Genomic DNA, 24,915 nt, shown 5'->3' with positions numbered 1-24,915 from the left:
GATACTTCCTGACTTAAATTTGCCTGCCCTATCCCATTTGACTAGAAGCGAAAGCTGATTTAAATCTGAAGCATTTTCTTTCTGCAGAACCAAATGAAGTCTTTCTTTACAAAGAAACAACTTGAAGAGCATTAGCAAGGTAATGTAGGTCACTTTTTGCTTGAAGTTTCTTTTTATTCTCTCCCAAAATCTTCATGTAGTGGCATTGTTAAACCAGCTCCAGAATCCAGGAGCTGTGCATTATGCAGGAAAATCCACTGATCTATGGTAGATTACAGCAATGTCCCTCACTCTTCTAATGCCTTATTTTCTTCTACTGTTGTCCTTCATGAAAATGAAAACACTGAAGGAATGCACAGAGATTTTTTCTATCCTTAGTTTAATAAGAATAATCATAAATCCAGTTAGAAGTGCTTTCTTTCTTCCTTCTCTCTTTTTCTACAGTAATATGTCATCTGTCAACCCAGACAGTAAATTCTTTGAAGAAATGACAATCTCTGATATATGACTCCCATTCTGATTTCACACTAAGTAAGCAATGTAGAAAAATGAATTTATATAGCAATATACTAACAGAAAATTCAGCAAAAAACACAAGCATAAAAAAGTTATTGATAAGAAATGTAATGATATTTCCAGCTCCAGCTCTATTATATTTGCTTTACACGTAGGGTTCCAAAACCAACTCAAGCATACACACAACATATATATATATATAGAGAGAGAGGGACTGTTTAAGAATGTTTCAAATTAAGGGAGGAACATCATCATCATTTTCAAAATCAACACAACTCTTCTTAACTTCTGTAATCCTCTCTGGATGTAGCTTTATAGGTCCCTGTGCAGTTTGTTCCTTTTCTTGGATTATCTTTGTCACATCAGGGAATGAATATTTACTAGGATCCACTTCTAACTTCTCAACTTTTCCACTCCTGAAACAAGAGGGAAACAAATGGAAAAAAACTTAATTTCAGTGTCAAATATAAAAGAACTATTTGGCTTTATTCTATGATTCCATGATTCTATTTTGAGTGCCTGTTTATAAAGAGATTGACTTTAGTGTGAGGGTTGTTACTAAGTCCAATTAAACCAGGATTAAGAGTTCTTGTAACTAAAAAATTGATTACTATAAAAAACCTCAGTGTAAACCCAGAAAAGTACTACAAAATCTCTAAGATTTTGTAGAAAAGAATCTTTAGTCTATGAACATCAAAATGTAATTTTTCATATGTGTAATTTGTTTTATATCAGAACGTGGTGACTTCTGGTATCACACTAAAAATAGTTGGCTTTTGATATAAGAACATTTTTTAATCTAATTGTTTTTTAATTTTTTTTCTGTTAATTTTTAACACACTGGCTGTCTATTAATTTTTATGTGACAGATTCATCTTCGGAAAACAGAAATACTTTTATTTAGAGAGAAAACAAAATTGTATAAACTTTTTGATTTGATCATCTAATTTTTACGTTTTGGCAATGTCAATCCTCACCATGTTTGGACTATGAAAAAAAATTTATAAGAAAGGTTAGAGTTTTAACAAAATTTTCAGATTCTACTGCTATTAAGGATACTCCTTTAGATTACACTTAGAAATGTGTACAGGCCACTCATTAAGGCAACTTATCCACATCACATGATGATCAAAGATTTGAAATATACTCTCTGTATTTCAGCATTTAATCTCATTGTTCTTTTCTAATAGAGGAGCTCAATGATTAAATGGAAAAAAATCTAGCTTGCTTTCATGCAATTTATGTTTACATAAAAAATAGCAAAATGGAAATTTAATAGTACAATGTTGTTTAATTTCTCCCAATTACAACATGATTTGTACATCTTCCTACTCCATTGTATACTGAGTGGTACTTTGGGTCACAGTTCCAAGCTCAGTATGGCACAAGACAGATGTGAGAAAACTATGTGTTTACCCAGGAGATCAGAACTAGAACAAACAGAAAAGAGGTAAAGTCACTGTATGAGAGAATGCACTTCTGGGATCACAACACAGATGATGAAAGCATGTAAATAAAGTATATTAAAAGATTTTTAACTGAAAATACACCATCTTTAGTTATTAAAACAGGGAGAGTTCTGCCAAGCAGTTTCCAAATTCTGCCAGTGCTTCTCCATCAAGGCTCTGTCAGATCTTAGCAGACATCCCAGCCCACATCTGCGTGCAGGATCTCTGTCCCAGTGAAGAAGCAAAAGAGTTCATGGGAGGTTTCCTCCTATGCTGTGCTGAGAACAGCATGATGAAAGAAGAGGCAGCCCCCAGCCCAACCACCTCTCAGCCCTATGCCACTGGATTTCTCTTGTACTACAGGAATCAATTGATTATTTTGCTGAGGGGAAAATAACCAGAGAAGCAGCCTGCTTTAATAACCTGGATAAAACTTTTCCAAAAAGTGGCATAAGCAAAAACTACTCAGAGTAGAATTTTATGAGCAATGAAAACAAATACAAGAAAAGTCTTATTTCTTTACTCTGAATGTTCTTCAATTTATAAGACTAGATTTTTTCCATATATTACACTGTGCTATTTAATGAAATAAAAATGGATTCTATTTGTGGCAACATTCTGGAAAATGTTCATCCCCAAAAATTAACAGACACTTTTACTTCCTGTGTAATTTATGAAATGTGCTGTGACCTGCAATCACTTTTTCAGTAGCTGTTGGTGAGACGGCAGAAAGCAGACCCTGTCCAAAATCTTAATCTAATCATTAACCACTAATCTGAAGCAGATTAGCTGAAAAAAGCTGAAAAATCATAAATATGAAAAGAAATTAGGCTCAGTGTTTGTTTCCATCACATTAGAAAAGAATTTCCTTGATTAGAAGTATTTTAATTAGCAGTAGTATTTCACATTTGTTGAGCAGCTCTAAAATTGTACAAATTGTTAGTTATTCAAATACAACAAACTTTGTGGAGTTTGAGTAGTTTGCTTAGTAGCAGAATAAACTTTAGTACACCAGAAATGAATTAACGGTACTTTCATAAGTAACAATCCACATCAACAAGTTGTGAAAGGATTATATGCATCAGCCATTCTCAAAATTCCATCAACATGTAACCTGGAAGTGTCTTAGCAACAGACAACAGGTAAGACTGAGAATCAAGCAGAGGTGATTTTTTTCCAGAAAGGAAGTGGATTTTTACATACTCACAAGAACATGATCAAACATTCTATACTTGTTTAGTAAAGCTTCAGAGTGGGATCACAACTACCATGATACAGCTTTGCCTGACAACAAGACTTGGTTATGCTGAAGTCAGTGCAGCTACAGCACAGTATCTGCTGAGAATCTGCTCCTCTCATCGTGCAATCCATGCAAAAAGAGCCTGGGTATTGATGACATCAAGACTAACCCACCTGAACATTTTTTCCAGAAAGAATGAGGGTTTTTTCCATGTAATTCTACTTAGTGGAAATAAAATCATCTTGTTGCTGAAGCTCTTCCATGAGCAATGGTAAGACAACTGTGATATTTCTTGCAGGACCAGCCAGAGCACAGATCTGAAAATCTCAGTGTTTGCAAATTACTTCAAGTTCAGGTTTAAAAGAAGGTGGTCACAGTTTTTGGCACTACTACCTGCTGTTGAATGTTCTCTACTCAAAAAATTATGGTCTAAAGACAAGAGCACCATACAAAAATAAATAATACTGGATTAAATCCTTTCTTTTTTCCTGGTATTTATGTTCCTTTGAGAGGCTATTTCTAACTCCACACAGTTTGATAATGCTTTTAAAGTAAAAATGAGAAGACCACAATAAAGAAAGTTAGTCCCTCCATTTTGCATAACTATGGCAGCCTGCTGAACAATCTGGTGTGTGACGGAGCACATATCTGATAATTCGGTATTTCTTGATAATTTACACTTTTTGTTCACACAGTTCTTAATTCACATATTTGATACTTTAATGATTTGACAGTTACATTCCCCTGCTTCAACTTCTGAATTTCAATAAAATTTAAGTTGCTAAAGATTTCTGATATGTTTAATCCAGAATATACAATTATTGAAATTTAATTGAAAGTTTTGTTTCTGGCACCAGGATATCCAAAGATATTTACAAGTCACAACCAACTGCTTTGAAGAGACACTTTTTCCAGTCTTCTAACATTATGAATGAAACAGCATAAAAATAATTTCATCTTAGAAGAAGTACTAATAAATCCTTTTCTTGAATAAGAAAACAGAATGAGTCTCTTATATTGAATATCTTATTTGAGAGCTTAGAGAGAGACAAGTCTTTATTTATGTATGTCAAAAACTGATGGCAAATGTATGACTTTTACCATACCCCGGTCTCAACTTTTGAAAATACAGACTTAGAAAAATCTACTAGGTAATCTAAGCAAATAATTATGGTAATACCTCTTTCATTGTATAAGAGGCCTTTCAAATCTCTCTACATAGAGAAATGAAACTATAACTAGAGTCTTCATACTGAGTGGATCATTGGAAAAATATAAATACTGGTAGAATCAAATTCATTTTTCAAGGACTAAACTACAACCAAGAAGAACTAACAGATCACTGGTGAGCAGTTCTGATAAATGAAAGGCTGATGACGTCTGGGTCATTCTGTTCTAAAAGACAAACACATCTCACAAATAGGATTCATCAGACTGAGACCATATATAACAGCAGAGTCCAAGTTTCTAAAAGTTAGGTAGAAAATCATAATCACTGTGACATTGTCTGTTAGCAAGAAATATGCTCCAATACCTGCAGTGAGGAAATTGAATTTTTGCATGTGGCTGTAATATCATCTTATTTTCACCCCTTTCACTGTTCAGTTTGTCAGCCAAAGTCGAGTCCCTAGTGTGTTAAACATTAGGGAAGCTTATAGTGACACAAAATTTTATTCTAACAAAGTTGTCTACAAAGTTATGGAATTTTAGAACATGACTTTAAAGTTCATCTCTGCCCTCAGTCTTTTGTCCTTGTCACATATACACACTGGACATAACTTCAGATTGTAGTGACCAAGACCTTACTGAACAGTGTCTCTGAGAATGCTTTTCTCCAGAAGGGCACATTTCTGAAGTCTCCTTGCCCTTATTACAGTTAGGGATTATCAGAGGCCCGTGTGTGAAAATTAATTTTCAAATCACTTCTGAGGCACCCCACCTTTTGTTCTCCTCATTAGTCAAATGATAGAGGTGTATACCCTCTGCTCCATGTCTCCATGAGAATGTAAGAGTCCATACTTGAAGGTTAATTTGAGTAAAAAGCCTTTTTAATATGTTGCTTAGTCATACCTGACTCTACTTTCTGGTTAAATAGTCAATTGAATTACAGTTCCTATGACTCCTTCTTTCCCAGACAATATAACTTGCATTCTAGAAGTTCTCAATGTCTTCATGACAGATAGCAAACTTTGTAACCAGAAAATATTAATTCTGCAAATCTATTCAACTCTCAAGATTTGTGATCTACTCTCAGGTACTTAACGAAGACAAACACTACATCTCAGTATGTCTCATCTTCAGCAACACTGTTACATCTCAAGTGAGACAACCGTAGAGAGTTTTTGAAAGAATCAGTCTTTTATTCTTTACTTGTTAATAAATGAAAAAAAGCTCAACTAAAACCAAAAACTTCTCCAAGGAAAGTAAAGTAATGCTTGTTTATCACCATGAAACTGCAAACCATAAAGGAAGTTCTGCCAATGACTCTTATCATGATATGCTTGCTAGAAAAAGGTTAGAATTAATTAATTAATTAATCCAATACAGTGATTAAAAACATTCAAGTTTTCCTCGTCCCAAGTTCAACATAACTTAGAGGCAATTTTATATATTTTATGTCTCTCACAATTAGTGAAATCTGCTGAAACTGTTCAAAGGCATTTATGGGTGTTCCAGCAGACAGTGGATATTCCAGCAATATATTTTTTGGTTTTTTCTTCTTAAGAATCCAGACAAAGAACCAAATCAAACCAACAAACCGACCACACAACCCATCAAAACAAAAACTCTGTAAAAAGGCATACATTACATACTGCCACCAAGAACTGATTCCACTAGAACACAAGTCAGATTTCCAGCCTAATGCACTGCACAATATTTTCGACAGCACCTGCTGGCTTAGTCATCCACTGCACTCCTGCTTAGCTAAGAGGAAAAAGACACTTTGAGTAAGCAGTCAGATTTGCAATGCCTGAACTACACAAACAGAAATTACCTTTACCTTACATTCCTTATTTCATTATAGAAGATGTGTATAGATCGAAACTTGCTGACTAGTTTTTAATTCTGCTTTGTGAAGCAGAAATTGCCACTCTATTCCTTTGCCTCTTCAAATTAATCCATTCTCTGGCTGCATTTCTCAACCTCCATATATTAAGATCTACAGTAAAAAAAAACCAAAACAAAACAAAAAAAACCAAAACAAACACAACAAACCCCAAAAAACAAAGAAAAAAGAGTTATATTCTTATATATCTTTCTTTACTGGAGGAATTCAAGTGTGTGTATATTTACATTTAGAGACATTTTGAGTTTTATTCCATTTTTTTTCTTTTCCAATATCCTAAAGGAAGCACAGTCTAAAGCTGAGACAAGGATTATTGACTTTATGTAACTGTTACTCTTAAAATTCCCAGCATTATTCAGAAAAGTGAGTTCCTACCTACCACTGAGTTTCATCCATGCAGCTGTGGAGAATTCAACTTCAGTCCCTCACAGCTGAACTGCAAGGCCAGTTCCAGTAAGAATTGGCATACTGAGCTACATTAATAGAGGCTTTGTAAGTGTAATAAATCACTCTGTCAAATTCTTTCCACAGACACTTGCCTCTCTAAAGGTTTGAAATACAATTCTGTATACAGTCACACAAGAAATCCCTCATATGTGGCAGAAGTAATGACAGTATCATCATGTAATCTAGCTAAGAAGAGTTAAAGAGATTTAAAGCACTACATTACAGTTTAGCAGATTATATGTCTGACAGCATTTAGCTAAGACATCTGTAGCTGTCAAGTGTAATCACTGTAATGAATGTTCTGTAATCTAAGAGACAACTATTCAGCAAATTTTTTAACATCTGGCTACTCAGCGACTTTTCAACTAAAGAGGTCAAAACTTACTATTTTTAGAAAGAGCTATAATTCAGAGACTCTTTTCCTGCTTCTACTTTTGCGATATACATTCCTGTAATATTTTAACCCTCAAAATCTGCAGGAAGCATATTCATAATTACTTAAAACTGCACTGAAATCCAACACCCCTGAAATGAGCAAGGACATCCTTAACTAGATCAGGTTGCTCAGAGCCCCATTCAACCTGACCTGATCCCTGGTTACAGGGATGGTGCATCCACCACCTCTCTGGGCAATCCTCATAATAAAAAATTTCTTTCTTATATATTTCTCCTCTTTTACTTTAAAACAATTACCCCTTGTCCTGTAGCTACAAGCCCTATTAAAAAATCTGGCCCCATCTTTCTTATAAGATCCTCTTTATTATGCAAGGCTGCTCCCTGGAGCCTTATTTTTTCCAGACTAAAGAACTCAAACTCTCTCAGCCTTTCCTCAAAGGAGAGGTGCCCCAGCCCTCTGATGACTTTTGTGGTCCCCTTCTGGACTGGCTCCAGCAGGTCCATGTCTTTCCTGTACTGAGGACCCCAGAGCTGGATGGAGTACTCCAGGAGGGATTTCACCACAGTGGAGCTGAGAGGGGGAATCCCCTCCCTCGACCTGCTGGCCACACTGCTTTGGATGCAGCCCAGGATACAACTGGCTTTCTGGATGCAAGTGCACATTGCCAGCTCATGTCCAGTTTTCCATTCACAAGTATCCCCAAGTACTTCTCAGGGCTTCTCTCAATCCCTTCTTTCCCCAGCATTTATTTACACCAGGGGTTGCCCTGACCCAGGTGCAGCACCTTGCATTTGGTCTTGTCCAGCCTCATGACATTCACATGGGCCCACTTCTCGAGCTTGTCCAGGTCCCTCTGGATGGTGTCCTGTCCTTCAGGTCTGTCAAGTGCACCACCCAGCTTGGTGTCACTGGCAAACCTGCTGAGGGTGCACTTGGTTCCACTGTCTATGTCACTGTCCCCTGAAGGACACCACTTATCACTGATCTCCCTCCAGACATTGAATCATTGCCTACTCCCCTCTAGATGCAACCCTGCTACCAATTCCTCATCCACTAAAGCAGCCCATCCATCAAAGCCATCTCTCTCCAATTCAAAGAGAAGGATGTTGTGTGGGGGACTGTGTCAAAGGCTTTACAGAAGTCCAGATAGATGACATCCATAGCCCTTCCCTTGTCCACTGATGTGGTCACTCCATTATAAAAGTCCCTCAGTTGGTCAGGCAGGACTTGCCCTTGGGGAAGCTGTGCTGGTTGTCCTGAATCAGCCCCCTGTCCTCCACATGCCTTAACACAGCATCTAGGAGGATCTGTTCTATGATCTTCCCAGACAAAGTAGAAATTTCAAAGGTGAGGCTGACAGGTAACTAGTCCCTAGTGTCCTCTTTTTTTTCCTCGCCATTTTAAAAATGGGTGCAATCTTTCCATTTTTCCAGTCACCAGGGACTTCCCCTGACTATCATGACTTCACAAATATTATGGAGAGTAAGAATCCACTATTTAGACTGGACCTCCTAAAATTTTTTGAAATACTCAGTAATCAAGATGATGCACTGTTGTGATGACTGCTGACTAAAGACAGAGTGCAGTCCTTGTGGCTCTTTAGTTACCTCAATAAATTCTTACAGTTGCCCTATCTTCTCATTATGCAGATTATTAAAGAAAAGAAGTTAATGACTGATTTTTATTAGAAATAACAAGCAGCGTTAATTACAACTGATGCTTGTAGAACCATTTTTTTACTCTCTGCTTAGTCTTTTTGTCAACATTCACCACAATGAAATCAAACAAGGAAACAAGTGCAACACTTCAAATATAAACAGATAAACAGCTTAACAAACTCTGTTGTTATCTTATTCTGATATAAATACCATTGGCTACAGCAAGAGGAAAAGGAAGGATTAAAAGAGATATGATAGTATTTTTACTTAGGCCAAGTGTCCATCAACCCTAGTGTCCATCTACATTAATACTTGCTAAGGGTAAAACCAAAAAGTCCTGCATCATGGATACTTGCTTCTGGCAGTCACTAACTGGAAGATTTCAAGAGCTGGAGTTTACACCACATTTAACAGGATGGATCTATGTTATAAACCCTTGCAGAATTGCCTTCAGAACCTATTTACTTGCACAGTAGCTCAAACTGCATATAAGTGAGAAAATACATTCATGACAGAGGTTTGAAATCATTGCTTTCTAAAAGGTTTTCAGACTTGGGTTCCATAGCAGGGAGCTCTGCAGAGCCCATTCTCAGTAGGTGATTTAGTTTTAGTATATACCAGTTAATAATCTGAATGAGCTGATGGTACAAAACTGATGGGCAGAAATAAGTGCTTTTTTGGCTCTGCTATTGGAGGAGATCACCATAAACAGCACCAGACAGGCTATTAGTCTAAAGTTTATAGAAATAGTTTTACTCTACACAAATCAATGTTTTCATATTTTCAGCAATAACATAATAAGAAGCACATTTTCTGGCATGTGAATAACACACTGACAAAAATAAAACAAATATGGAAGAAAAAAAGTAATTACCTTCTTGCATTTTTTTGCAGTGTATTGCAGTCAGAATGTTTAATTGAAGCTGAAACTTTTTGCTTAGCCAGGATTATTTCTTTAGCCTGAAATAAAAACAGACAAAAAAATAACTCTCATAAAAGTTGACACTTTGCTCACAAGCATTTAAATAATCTCTCAAAAATAGAAAATTGAGAGTGTCTGCATAAATTTTCTCTTGTGACATTTATTTTTTCTGATAGATTTTAACACTCTTCACTCAGCATGAAGCACAGACATAAGGCAAATTTAACCAAATTATCTGAATGAAATTATAGTCAAACATTTATAAAAGTATATATATATATATATATATATATATATATGAGAGCATTTAAATATATACATCTATTCATATTTAAATATATGCTGTCTTGTTTAGTACCATGTTAATAATGCATATTACTTATTTTTTCCATAGTTAACTAATTGATTCATGATGTGCCTCTCACTTGCATTTCAGTTCTGGTGTCCATGTGCTTGTTGTTCAGACATTTTTATTACAGACTCGGCTACAGTCTGGACTTCTCCTCACTCTTTATAAAAATTACAAGTGACCACAAACTCCCTCAGCATCTTTGCTAAAACAGAATCTTAAGTTCAAAGTCCAAGTGAATTCTCCTTCTCAAAGAAAACATGTCTGCCATCATTTTTTGGAAGATGTGTTATCTCATTGCAAAGGAGTCTTTTTCCCTTCTTAACAACATCATGGGAGAGGGATCCCTTAAGCATTTGAAAAGAAGAAGAAGACCAGGAAGCATACCAAATAGTTCATTTTATTGGCTATTTCACAGTGTAGTTGATTTGAGAGCAGTCTGTTCCAGAAGCTCTGCGAATTTAGAGTCTCCATTTTAACCCCCCTAAGAAATAAGACAAAACCTGTAGCTTCTGTCATTTGTTTCCAGAATTCAGTGTGAAGGGGCTGATGCCCTATATGCTCTGGTGAAGCAAAGTCTGTTTCTTTGTACCCTCTTTTCTCAGGAGGCCCTCAAGTGTTCTGTTCTGTTAAAATAATTTATTCCACTGATCCCCTTGAGACTCATATTCCTTACTTTGCCTTCGGAGCATCATCAAGGATGGTAAAGAAATGTGCTGGTTCTGGACTCAACAGAAGATACTTCCTTGACAAGAACTGATCTTGCAACTTAGGTAAGGGTTATTAGGATCTGCCTACTAGAACATCTATCAATTAGCAAATATTGCTTGACATAAAAGTTCTTCTGCTCAAAAGATGTCCTCCTACGTCTGTTCAATTAAAAAACAAAACCAAACAAACGAAAAATTAAGGAATACTTTGTAATTTTAGTTCTTTCTGAAAAAATGGTACGTGAGCTTCACCACGCCGGTAACTGACTGTCCACCTCTTAGTGACAGTGATCACTGAGAAAAACTGCTCTGAAAAACAGAACTGCCATAGCTTCAATTGAGGCCAAAGGTAATACTTTGGGCTCAGTACAGAGGTAACTGTGTCAAATTTAAAGCCTGTGGTATGCAGGAAGATGGACTAAATTAATATGATGAAGCTTTCTGGAAGTTATTCTATGAAACTATTTCTAATATTTACATTAATTAGAAAACAGAAACAACACCATTTTTAAGATCATTATCAGAGAGTGCTAGACATAGGTGTGTTAAATAGAATCTGGAGTATTTTTGAGAAACCAGTAGAAATATGTGAAAACCATATTTTTATTCATATTTTCAGTCCACATTTTTTTCCTGCAGTACTTTCTTCTTCTACAACGAGAATTCCATTGAGTAACAGTGTTTCACTGAAACACATTTGTTCTGAAGGATTATTAGATTTCCAGGGCTCCACAGCTGTATGTCTCCACATGCCTTTGATGGTAATGAAATATTACTGCATTTACCATACCTAGATAAGTGAGAATTATATAATGTAATTCTATCAAATAACACTGACATGCATAATATATACCACTTCTATTTTTAGATTAATTAAGGAATTTAACTCTCACTGATCTTTACATTTCTAAATGCTTTTGAAGCCCCAGGCAATAAAAAGCTGTCAGAATTCATTTGTGATCAAAAGTTCAAATTTTTCTCTCTGATTCACTAAAATAAGAAAAGGAAAGTTTTAAAACATGACACAGAATGTCTCAGAACCCTAAATTAAACCTGCTTGCTAGTAATATTGGGTTTTGATGCTTTTTCTCAGACATTAATTAAAATGCTACTGGTGTAATCCATGATGACATTTTATAAAATCATATACGCCAATTTTGGTCAAAGTCTTTTAAAGAAACTCTCAGGTTTTAATTTTCCTGCATCATCTGCAAAGATGATGCTGCCAGGAACAGATGTTCAAGATTTGAAAAGCTTCAAGTCACAAATATTTTTCCCAGAATGTGAAGCACGTACAATGTAGTCATGCAAAATCTCTGTACAGATGATTATCACAGCGCAAACACCACACTTTAAAAGTGTCACTGTATCATTTCACTGAACCTTGTGTCCTTCAGTTTCTTTTGATGACCTTCCAAAAAAAAGTCGATAGGCACTGCCTTAGAAAGGTACCCATTCTGTGGGATTTGATGTGTAATAAACAGCACAGTTAAAAAAAATGTTCCCAGAAAAGAAGGTGAAAATTATTTGCTTTCTTCTGCTTCATGTGGAATTTACTATCTCCAGTATCTATGGTGTGGCAAGGTCATTGGAGAGCCAAGGAAAGAGGTTTTGTTTTTCTTCCTAAAGTATTGAGAACTATGAACAGGCTGGAAGATGAATGGTGCAAGGTTTAGTAACTTGATTAGAAATTCACTAAAGGAAGTGAAAACCACTCAGAAGTGAAAACCACTCAGAATTGAGTTAGATTTCTGTTCTGTTACTGAGAAGAGTGAGATATTTTTAGGATACTATGGCAAGCAGCATGTTATAGGACACTATTTTTAGGTCAGTGGCATTTTTTAATATTTCAGTTACCTAAGGAATGTGCTAGGCCATTCATCTAGTTGCAAATAATTTTATTTTGATAATTTTTTATCAGGAACAAAAATATTAAATGTAGTGCAATATAGTCACTAGGCTTGTCTTATTGATACAGCCTGAAAGAACTTGCATGAACTCTGGTCTTCCAATTATCTTACTAAAAGGAATTCACATTAAGTTGGTGATCTCAAATTAGTATTCTCAAGCATTGCTGATAAAATCAGCCATAATATTCTGCAAGAAAAATACCTATTGGTCTTCCAGTTGTTAATCATTATTCATTATACCTCGCATCCTGAAAAGTATATGTATCCCAAAAATTTAACCTGAGAACTGTAATTCAGTCCTGGTGGAAGAGAACAGACTCTGTGACTACAATATAGAAAAAAGAACAATAGGTTGGTATTACATGCAGTTGTTTGTGAAGTAACACAAATCCATCTTTTGTCAGCAAATCCATGAAGTTCACAGGATCACAGAATGGTTGAGATTGACAGGGACCTGTGGATGTCAATTTGCCCAACCCTTCTGCTCAAGCAGGGCCACCTAGAGCCAGTTGCCCAGGACCATGTCCAGACGACTTTGGAGTATCTCCAGGGCTAGAGAATTCCCAGCCTCCCCAGGTGACCTGTGCAGGCACTCGGTCACCCTCACAGTAAGAAATTGTCTCCTGATGTTCAGAGGGAACCTCTTTTGCTCCAGTCTGTGCCCACTGTCTCTGGTCCTGTCACTGGTATCATTGTAAAGAGCCTGGCTCTTCCTCTTTGCACCCTTCCTTCAGGTATTTACATGTATTGATAAGATCCCCTTGAGCCTTCTCTTCTCCAGCCTGAACAGTCCCAGCTCCCTCAGCCTTTCCTCAAGGAGAGTTGCTCCAGTTCCTTAATCATCTTCATGGCCCTTTGCTGGATTCTCTCCAGCATGTCCATGTCTCTCTTGCACTGGGGAGCCCAGCACTGGGCACAGTTCTCCATGTGTACCTCAGCAATGCCAAACACAGGGGAAGGATTGCCTCCCTCAACCTGCTGACAACACTCCTAATGCAGCTCAGGATACAACTGGTCTTTGACAGAAGAGGACATTGCTGACTCATGTTCAATTTCATGGCGACATAGACTCCCCAGTGCTTTTCTGCAAAGCTGCTTTCCAGGATCCAAGTGTTTGGATCCAATGACAACAAAGACATTAGACCATGTGGCACTCCGATCATGCGTCTCTTGCTGTGTCCAAGCTACTCAAGTAGTTTTTAACCAAACCAAGGCAAAGCTGAGAACACTGACCCAGTTATTCCATAGTACTTCTCTTTCCCCATGTCTTACAGACACCTGAGATACAGGTACTCTGAGATGAAGCACACTCCAGACTCTCAGGCTAGGTAAAAAACTTAGGTGTAGCTAAAATATTAAGGCAGGTTACATATAAAGTTAATAATGGAATAAAGGCAGTTCTCAATCACAGTACAAAGAGATAATTTTGCTGATTTAGGTATGACTTTCTAGGCAGGCAGCAGAGTTGAATATATATCCAAAGACTCTCTGAAATATTTACATTTTCTAAGGCACTGATCATCCACAAAGAGACTAGCAAGATGGATGAGTATTAAAAGCAGGGTATGGGATAGAAAGCTGACAGAACTTAAAATATGCAACCAACAAGTAAGTAGTAAACAAGACTGTTTGTATACATTTGAAAATGACATTATGCAAAATGGCAAATGTCAAGGCCTCATTTTCAAATAAATTTATGAAAGCATAAATACTCATACGAGTGAATTTTGAACATAAAACAAAATATGGACCTTAATCAAATGAGTTCAATTTTCAGTATTCTTTAAGTTCTTGGTAAAACTGCACGCTTGATGCAAGAGTGATAGTTTGTGATTTAATGAGAGGCTCTCCCCATAGGGACAGACAGACGTATGGGACTGGAGCATGGAAGGAAATATAGAAGGTAAGAACCACAAATGGACAAAGTAAAAATGAAAAATAACTTTTTAGTTAGAACTACTAGCTGCATAGTCTTAAAATTAAATCAGAGCACAAAGAGAAAGAACTGATCCCAAACAGCAGCTGAAGCTTCAGCTAAATAGCTTTTTCCTTCAGAAGAAAATGTTGTAATTGATATATTCTGGTAGACTCACATGTAGCCCCATGTACCTCTGCTCTCACACAGCAAAGAAACTTCCTAAAGGCCAGAAGGGTAAGGCTAGAACACCAAAAGGTTAATTTTTTACTGTAACTATCCTTGGGCAGGGTTACCCTACTCTGAAAACTGAAAGTATATGATGTAGTCCTAGAGGTCTTAAAAGCAGCCCAACCTTCCCAAGGCATAATAGCAGAAGAACACTTGATTAACCCCCCTCAACTTCCAGGACCCCATCACAGAATTCATTCTCATCTCTGGAACTCTACCTCCCTAAAACTTCCAGCTCTCTCTCTGCTCCAAGTAGTTTCAATTGAAATATTGAATTGCTACAACCTTCTTGCTCTATGACTACAACACTTTGTACAACTACTCAGTGGATCCTTTCCAACCAGGGAGAGCATGAAGGAGAAATGAATTAAACAACTCTTGTTCCAAACATGAGACATGACAGGAGTGTCTCTATTTGCACAACAACGTAACCTTCATACATATGTGTGCCACACAAATTTTGAAAAACTGAATTGTTTTTATTGTTTCACAAGTGGAAAAAGAAAGTAGGTATGTTGCTTATTTTCATTATTTCAAAAAAAATTATCTTCTTACACATTTGCATAATACTGCATGTTTTGCAAAGTCTCTTTTAGCACATAAAAAGCTGGGTTTGTTTAAAATAAAGGAAATACAAACAGTTCTATTAATACTGATTTTCATAATGTTCCTTTAAAGGGATTTTAAATACTGAGGTTTGGCTCTCTGATTATAATGTCCTTATGCAATGTTCCTTTTTTGGAAAATATGCCCCAATGGGAAAGGTTAGCCTGTATATCTTTATCAAGCCAGATGTTACCTGTAACTCAGAAATATTCCCAAAGTACTCACAACATTTAAGGATCTTTGTGTGATGTCTCCTCAGACTACTTTACATACCTTTGGCATGGTGACAACCAAATGACCAGTTGTTTGTGATCTTTTAGCAGAGCTGCTGTCTGGCTTCACTTCCTCAGGGAGGACAAACTGAAATGGCTATGAGAAAATATGGGATTGAAGTACATCATGCTAACTTTTTTTTCTTTCTTTGATATGGACAGAACACATGTTAAAACATCACTCTCACATCCTTGGATTTTAAGGCCAGTATAGGTCTAAATCCTCTCACTTTATATAATCCTAATAAATTATTAGCATGCTAACCAGCTTTTACTATAAGTATAGTCAGATGTATATTCCTGAATTGCTGCCATTCCTGAAGTGACATTTCTAAAGAAGGTTATAAAATGATGCTTGACTTACATTAGCAATTAAATGAGAAAGATTATCCAGTCTAATTTGGACATAAAGCAATTCTGAAGTTTTGTTTATTCAGTTGGTACAGTCAAAAATAGGGACTCTGGTTTACTGTGAAAGTACTTTGAATTTTTAAAAAAACTGATGACAAAATTAAAACCACTGAGAAGAGAGAAAAGTGGAATGACATTTTAAATGCCCTTTCAGAAGAGTATACATCCATTGGTTTCTGTCAGCTATAAATTCCAGATTGTGAAATTGGTAAATTCTAGGCTAGGGCAACTGGGAAGCTCTCTTCTAAAGTGAATTATGGTACACTGTGGGGGGGGAATAAGAAGAGAGAAGGAGAGAAAGACAGTGAAATTTCAATTGCAGGCTTTGCAAGTCTTCTGGTTAGGATGTCCACAGTTTATATGTGGTCCAATATAAAGCAGGTATTTAAAGAACATTCTTTCGGCATAGATACAATTGGGAACTCATACAAATCAAATCCAAAGTCCACTGAACAACTATAGTAAACATTAACTCCTGGTTGCAAAATGAATGTAGTAAGAAAACACCAACCTTTTCCTTCACCAGTACTCGTATGTAAGTTGGCTGCACATCGACATCAAGCAGAGAAGTGTCCAAATATCTTCAGAATGAAATATAAATAAATGAACCAATCTATAGTAGAACATATACCTCTTTTGTTTATAAAGTACGAACTTAAATTTCAGTTATTAAGTTATATTATTAGAATTTAAAGTTTTTGAAAGAAAAACACAATCTTCTCGTGAATGTCCATTAAAATAATGTCTAAATTCTGTGAAGTCCATCCCATTAGCTATTGTATAACTGCAAGAATTCAAAACCTTTGTGAAGAACAAAAAGGTTTTTCATCTATTAGTGCTTTACGTTAATAAGAAAATTAATCTATGTTCTATTTAAAATTGCAAAACTGTTTTCCTACTTTTCTTTCTGAAGGCTTTACTAGTAAATTTATAATAGGACTTCTCTTTTTTGCATAGAATTTGCTGGAAAATAATGAACAGAAATACTTTATGTTCCCAGAAAACACAATACTTTTAAATTTCAGTACTGTCAAACAAAATTTATGACCTGTAAAAACTCCACTTTAACATCTGCTCTTCATCATGTGACACCTGATGCGAGTCATGTGAATGTACAAGTACGTATTCCCCATTTCCCTTCTTTAATAACATTACTTCTCAGGTGAATATTTCAGATTATTTAGTCTGCATTTCTTACAAGTGAGCACAGAACATTATGATATGCACTGCCACGGAGGTGGTGCAGTCACCATCCCTGGAGGTGTTCAAGAAATGACTGGACATGGCATTCAGTGCCATGGTTTAGTTGACAAGGTGATGATGGGTCAAAGGTTGGACTCCATGATCTTAGAGGTCCTTTTCAACCTAAATGATTCTGTGATTCTGTAATACATCAAACAATTTATTGCACCTGAATAGATTTTCTGAGGTTCCAAAAAACCTGTATCTTATAATTCAGAAACATGGAGCAGATCTCTTCTGAGGGAAATTAATGAGTTTTAAGGGAAGAACACCTGGCAAGAACAGTATTTCTGTGCTGTAAAACTAGTTCCAGCTTTATTCTAACAAGTTCCTATTATGGGTAGATAAACCTGTGGGTTTCCAGCCTCTTCCTGAAGAATGGAAAAGGTCATTGTACTGCTTAGAAGTATACATACTACCAAATAGTTATCAGTTCTCTTCATGATACTTTGGCCTGGTTCAACCAAATTTATTCCAGTCAATGCCCTAGTTCAAGAATTAGCCATGGACTCTTTCCAGTAAGCAAGGAAAGTAGGACAAGGCCACCCTACTCTTTTTCAGGGAGGAGAAGAATTTAAGTATAAGGATGTGAATTGTACTGGAGCACTTCTAAGGCCAAAGAATGAGCAAAAAACCCACTCCCTACAACCCTGATCTGCAAATGAAGAATGGAAAAGATTTTACATAAGTATAAAACGACAGGCATGGAGGAGACCTGCCTGTGGACTGCAGAAAACATCAGTTCCCAAAAGGACACAGTCCTCATTCAGGAGTAACAGAACAGCCTGAAGGGTCTTTAGCTTCACTTCTGTGCCACAGGCTTCAAGATTTATTGCATCACCCCTTTGGTTTTTGTTTTCCTCTTGAAAAGGCCCCAGTACAGGGAGGAGTATAACAGAAACACTGTGTATTAGATCTTACGAATGGCAAAAATTAAGAGGAAAAAAAGAAATCTGACCTGTAAACAGCAAGTTCCAAGATGAACTGGTTGTTTTCTTCATCATCTTTCAAAGAGAAATGAAGCCTAATAACAATGATAAGAAACACTTCCAGTATAAATACAACTGCAGTGAATAAGCAAACATTACAGCACACTTCAACTGCTAGCACTTTTGGATGAATACAAATACTATTTAGACAATATGTCATGTGATCATTTTAGAAACGGTTGCAACTTGCCCCATGAACAGTTCAAATACTGGCATTTGAACCAAAGTAATTCTTACATTTATTTTCTGTTCTTCCCACTCAATCCACAAGAAAATGAAAAAAACCCCACTGCTGAAGGTCAGTTAAAATTAAGCTCATTCTGTCAATGCAGAACGAGAGACATCTGCTGGTGAAACCTGCCTGCTCTGTTACATCTTCACAGAAAAAATCAGACATAAAATGCATGAAAAGCCCAGAACTTGGCAATTCTAACATTATGGTATGTTAAAAAAAATCAATTTTGTTCATAGCAATTAATTTGCCTAGATATCTGTCTGTGCATTTCCAAAGTAAAACATGATTTACATAATATCCTCGGTTCTATAAGCTTCGCATTTGTTGAAAATGAGTCTGTAGATTGTATTATCTGCATGTTTGTGATCTGCTGGCTGAGTTCTTAAAATTATAAACAAATCTTACCAGTTATAAATTGAAAACATCACCTATTGCTATAATCTAAGGAGATCTAGTCTAAACTTACAAGTTCTGCTCATTTGCTCAAAAGTTTCCCATGTATTAAAGTAGAGAAAAAAACCAGAATAAAATCACCTATGAGAATATTTTTATAAATTAGTTATTAGCATAAAATGAGAGGTGTTTGCTTAAAGTAATTTATCTGGACTATTTCATTGACATTAAAATACTTAGATAAATTGGGTTCACATAATGGAAAGATGCTCAAATGTTAACAGATAAAAGAGTAAATTTTTTCAGCATTAAAAATATTTGCCAGATATACTTTTTACTCTTTTCTCTCCTATATTCTGATACAGTCAATTTGCAAGAAAGTTTATGGAATAGTAGTTTATGAGTCTTTTTTAATGGGAAAGTGCAATGAATACAAAACAGCTTCTTTCTCTTACTGCATTACTGGTTTTGAGAATTCACTAACACATGAAGGGTGAACAAGAGGACAGAACTGTAAAATTTTCTAGGAGGAAGCTTAATCAGAACTGAAGAAGAGAAACAGTCTGTCCTCAGTAGCATACAGCCATTTCTCTTCCTAACCTTCCAAAAGAACGGAGAGAAACCTGGACACTCTTATGGACATTAGACTTCCATATTGAAGCAAAAACTTTGAAGAATACCATCTGCTTACTCGTATCTCTCTCTTTATGCCTCTCCAATTCACTGCCAGATTGCACTGAGGAGCTGTGATATTCTTGTTGAAGCCATGACAAAAAATGCTCATTGGTCTGGCTTTACGTGGGCACATCCATAGACTAAATTCTAATCCAGAAAACTTGGGTGACACAAACAGGTCTGCTGCTAACAGTAAACCCTGTATTTTTTCTAAAAAGACAGCTAGGGCTTTAGTCTACATATCTCTGCTTTTAAAAGGCATAATCAGCTTCTATTAGCACAAGATTTAAATTATTTTAGGCTTGTCTTCTCTGGACTAGAAATTTATATATATATTTTTACTGAATATTGTGTACTACGTATAATGTAGGTTTTTCAAATTCTTTTAATTTGCATGGATTTATAAATTTCCAAGATTTGGAAAGCAGGACAAGTGTTTTCACAGCTTTGGTTTTGCAGCTATTTAAGTCTTAAGACGGAAAAACGTCTTCAGAGCACAGCAGACAGGTAAGTGGCCACTTTCTGACGCCAGGCTCTTGTAGGAGGCTCTTTGGGGAGCTGTTTATAAGGGAACGTTTGTGCTCTCAATCTCCTCCTTTCCCTTAGAAACGAAGGTTTGGTTCAAGTGAAACTAATGCCAACATGTGGCTGATATCCCTGGAAACTCATTCCAAAACACTCGAATACCCAGGTGCAACAGAGGCTGATAGAACATCTGATAGAACATCAGCCTCTGTGGCTACAGACTTCACTCAGTGTCAAAGGGCCTCATGCCACAGAAGCTGATAACATATCCTTCCCAATTCTGCCAATTTTACATTTGTCATCAGAGGACAAAACTATTTCATCCAGAAATATTACGTGGATTTTTTTTCCACATTTAAAGTGGCTGCTCATACACATTTACCTTTAGTAGTCAAACTTTTTCCACTATTAACAAGATGCTCCAAGAAAGAGCCTTACCATAGAAGGGGAAAGACTAAAATATATATTTTACAGAAAAACAAGTTGTTTAATCATTTAAGACTAAGATGTTAAACTAAACAATCTTCAACACTTTACTCACTGAAAACTGATTCTTTTTCCAGCATCAGAGAACAAATTTAGAAGACAGTTTTCCCCAAAGGAATATAATACTCCAACAAGAATTTCTCATCTCTCTTACTTTTGTATTGTCACACATCTTGAACTAGTTTCCCAAATCAGCTATAGAGAGATTAGACTGTTTAACCTTTTAACCTTACATACTTAGGCACATTGACATTCAGAACTTTTCCTTCTGCAGTGACCAATGTCCAAGGAGGCTTCTCACTCTTTTTTGATTCCCTTAACAAAACAGAAACAAAAATGGTTTATGGTTAACGGTTAAAATTTTGCTATTATTACGTTTAATGGTAAAAAAAAGAGCATGGTAAGAAGTAAGAATTATCTGGTATTTGATGTTCAGGCTATAACTTATTTCAGGAACAAAACAGATTATATCATATTTCCAACTGCACATTAAAAACATCGGCTAAAGATGAGTAAATGCTTTGTAATATCACATCTTACATGGATAACAACTTCTTTTGCATGTCACAGTATCCACTATCAAACAGTAATATATCAAATTATCTGGCATACTATAAGAAAGCAGTGGATTGCTTAAACATCTGAAAATTCTAGTTATGAATACTCAAACTAATCATGAAGTGTTGTTGCTGCTAACTGGTTTGATGTATGTTTAAGCAAGTCTAAAGACATTCTGTTTATGCTCACTTAATTACTACTACTGAACAAATGCTTGGCCTATCTCCAAACAGCATCAGTCTCTCAGTCACTTCTGCACTAGTAAAAAGAATTTTAATGGTCAAAAGATTACAAGCAGCACCAAATATGATACAGTAGGGCCCAAGTGCAGACATATACATTATTTGTTGATGTATTTATTACATTTTTTGCTGTGCTCTTCCTTGAAAAAATACAATACATATTTCTGATGTATTGATGATGTACTTATTAATATTCACTATCCATTTCCAGCTATCAGCAATCAAACTATGGCTGACTTTCAATTAGTGCAATAAATAAGCTACCTTAAATTTATCTGCCCAAACAAAGCAGATCACAGTAAGATCATTAAGACTTGTGGTACTGGTATTTTCCTGTTTAAATGTTTAGCAAGGAAAGGAAGAGTAAGGAATCTTATAACATGAAAAAGAAAAACCTTGCTTGCATGTAGGTAAAAATATGGCTGTTAAAAATACAGCACTGTAATTGTCATGTTGTATTTATCTACTCTTCAGCTGGTCAATATAGTGGGTATGGTTACTTCAACCAGCATATTAAAAAGAAAATATTTCTCAAAAAAACTCAACAGCAATGCATTGGGTTTTTTTGCTCCTGAACCAATTTCTTACTATAAGTCCAAGGTTAAGAGAATATTAAATGTAAATCACTAATGAGGGATATAAAGTATACTTAAGATTTAGAACCTCTTGGGGGGAAAAACATATAAATAGATTTGGTCTATAAATACAATGGATTTGAGGAAGAAATAAAAACACTCAAGTACAGCTACTAGAATGACTATATAAAACCAATTTCTGTTTAAGAAAGAGTCACACTTATCCATGTGTTAAATACTATTCTACAATACAAATCAGAGTTCTCATGTGGGATTTGTGGGCTAACAGTTTCTATACCTGAATTTCAACTCTTGACTTGAAATAAAAGTGAACGAACCACCACCCTACTCAAAAGATATGTTCATGTCAATTTTATACTAAAATACACATCCTTCTATACTGAGTAACTTATATTAAAGTTGTATTTCAGCCTCTGTCTACCAGAGGATTTCAAGTTGTCAGGGCCACTTTTCTGTTCTAACCTTTCTCATGCTACCTAACACAAACATGAACACTAAACCAAAACGAACCCCAAAAGGATATTTAACTCCTTCAAATGCTCTCAAAATTTAGAAAAATCCCAAAAATAATTATTCTGTCTTTAATATAACACTATTTGGACTCTCCTTGAATCCTTACAGGGAAGCATTTGGAACACATTTGCTTTTGAGTAGAACAAGGCACTTCCAAACATAGCAAAATTCTAACTGGGTAGGATCTGGATTCACAGTAGTTCTTCCAGGAAAGCGTTAGACCTTGAATTAATAATAGCAACAAGTTATGCACACTTCCAGATTTCTTGGAGAGTTCCCTAAGACTGACTTTTTCAACACTTAGGCTTGATAAAACTTCCAAAAAGCATGCCCTTAAAAAGACCAGCTAAAAAAATCTCTGGTACAAATTATGTTATATAAGTAAAAAAAAAAAAAAAAAGACATTGCTTACAATGTTTGTGGAACTGATAAGCCAGTAGCAGTAAAATACTGTGGCTTTTTGCTAGTACCTGCATGAATTTTCCATGTTCAGCAAAACCAGTGACAACTTTAGAAAGTTTTAAAGGCTTTTCAGGGCCCAAACTTCTTTAGATTCACCATGGCAAGTAGCCCAGATAACATGAAGAATCCTACTACTTGTGACAAATATCTTTTATAAAGTATGTGAAAAAAATTCTCAGTTACACAGAAAAGGTTCCTGAAATGCCATTTGTGCAAAAATTTTGTAGCATGGCCTTATGGCATTTATATAATGCAATCTGCATGAATGCTTTTAGCAGAATATTAAATGTAGAACTACACAAAACATATTAGTTAGCTGACAGAAAAGTGAAACTTCTAAACTCCATAAAATAGAGTTGAAAAGAGAAATTACATTTAAAAACCCTATTTGAGGAAAAATAAAGAGTACCATAAATGAAGTTCAGAAAATGAAACAAAGCAAAATGAACAATATGAATATTTAATTTATATTTTTATAAGCCTATTTTCACAGGCAACAGGGATTTAAGCTGCCAGTTCTCAGTAATATTTAATGTCAGGCAGTCACCCACCTGTCCTTTGTATCTTAGAAAATGTCTCTTTCTTCAATTCATAGAATATATTAAAACAAAAAAGCACCTTATATTGTCTTTAGCTCTCCGCTTTTCTTCAATGTATCTGTGAGTTTCTAATCTAGATTCTGGAGTATATGGTGTAGGCTCCTCCCAAAATCTTCTGTCTTCTTCATCATCTTCAACTGTTCTGCATGTTTCCTGCTCTCCATCTCCTTCTGCTTGATGGTTTTCTTTCTCCTGTAGGGAATCGGTGCTACACAAGAACATTGGAATATTATCCCAATGAAATGAAGGAAGAGTAACAGTTCTTGCTAACGAATAATTGCAGTAATATTTTTTTAAACCCCGTAATAACAACTGTATAATTCCTACCAAGAACAATATCTTATATACTGGGATAACATCCTCTGCTCTGCTTTTTCTGCCAACCAACAAAACACATTTTGACATAATGTTTTTCATTGACTTGTCTAAGAAGTGATAGTATGGCTATGCCTAATCCTCTGAAAACCCTGATAGATAGTTCAACAGATTCAATTTCAGAGGCAGAATTTTCAGATACCCTCACAACTTTCAGGTGAGAGAAAACTTTCAGTCCATGTGATGTTTAAGTATTCCCAATATAAGGCAGCAGCAGATTAGAAACTAATAAGGTAGCAATAAGCATCTCCTCAAGTGCCATCTTAACACTGAGTAATTTTTTTCTTCTAGCTCTAAGCCTCTCTAATTCTCTACCAACAGAGGGAGAAAACTAAATTTATGACAGATCTGTGATCTATGAGGACAAAGTTCTGCAGGCAGCTCCATGGAACTTAGTCTCTATTAGATTAAAAATAAGATGGATGGCAACTGCAGTGTAAGATGACCCCAGATAAAAAATCCTGCTGCTGTCTAGGGACTATCAGTGATATGAAGTGGAAGAAGTATGAAAATCAACACTGCAAAGTCTTTTACATCTCCAAAGACCTGCTACATTCCATTTCAGTCTTCAGATCTAATAATGCTAAAGCAAAAGCAGTTATAGGTGAACAGATGCTTTCTCTGGAACCTCTGCATCACCTTAAATAACAATTTCCAGCTGTTCTCCTGAAAGAAGCAATCAATTACACTATTTTGGCATCCAGACAACTTAGCTTGGAGTTTTGGGACAAAAATTCTGTTGCACTGTCTGCAGGCCAATAACAAACTGTGTTTGTAATTAATTATATTTTTCATTAGAGATAACATGCACAAGGAGAAATAATTCTGCTTGAATCAACAATAAAGATGAACAAAAATATTTATGTGAAATAATATAAACTCTTCAATGAAGAAAACCAAACTTCTTAATAAAGAAAGAGAAGAAT

General features: G+C 35.8%; 1 protein-coding gene across 5 annotated transcripts in view; it reads right to left on the bottom strand.

The window, feature by feature from the left end:
• Positions 1-362: 362 nt before the first annotated feature.
• The window catches only part of LRRC6 (leucine rich repeat containing 6), a 34,390-nt gene continuing 9,837 nt past the window's right edge, over positions 363-24,915 (bottom strand). For all 5 annotated transcript variants that reach the window (XM_032705984.1, XM_032705959.1, XM_032705953.1 and 2 more), the window contains 7 exons: positions 23,634-23,822; positions 20,882-20,959; positions 18,300-18,365; positions 16,611-16,680; positions 15,690-15,785; positions 9,648-9,733; positions 363-932 (listed from right to left, as the gene is read on the bottom strand). In XM_032705984.1, coding sequence (XP_032561875.1) covers positions 746-932; positions 9,648-9,733; positions 15,690-15,785; positions 16,611-16,680; positions 18,300-18,365; positions 20,882-20,959; positions 23,634-23,822 — 772 coding nt within the window. In that variant the 3' untranslated portion in view covers positions 363-745. The remainder of the gene's footprint in view (positions 933-9,647; positions 9,734-15,689; positions 15,786-16,610; positions 16,681-18,299; positions 18,366-20,881; positions 20,960-23,633; positions 23,823-24,915) is intronic.

This window comes from Chiroxiphia lanceolata, chromosome 1 (genome assembly GCF_009829145.1).
Source record: "Chiroxiphia lanceolata isolate bChiLan1 chromosome 1, bChiLan1.pri, whole genome shotgun sequence".
Taxonomy (NCBI): Eukaryota; Metazoa; Chordata; class Aves; order Passeriformes; family Pipridae; genus Chiroxiphia; species Chiroxiphia lanceolata.
Note: the sequence above shows the minus strand (reverse complement) of the source record. Positions and strands in the feature narration are given on the sequence as shown.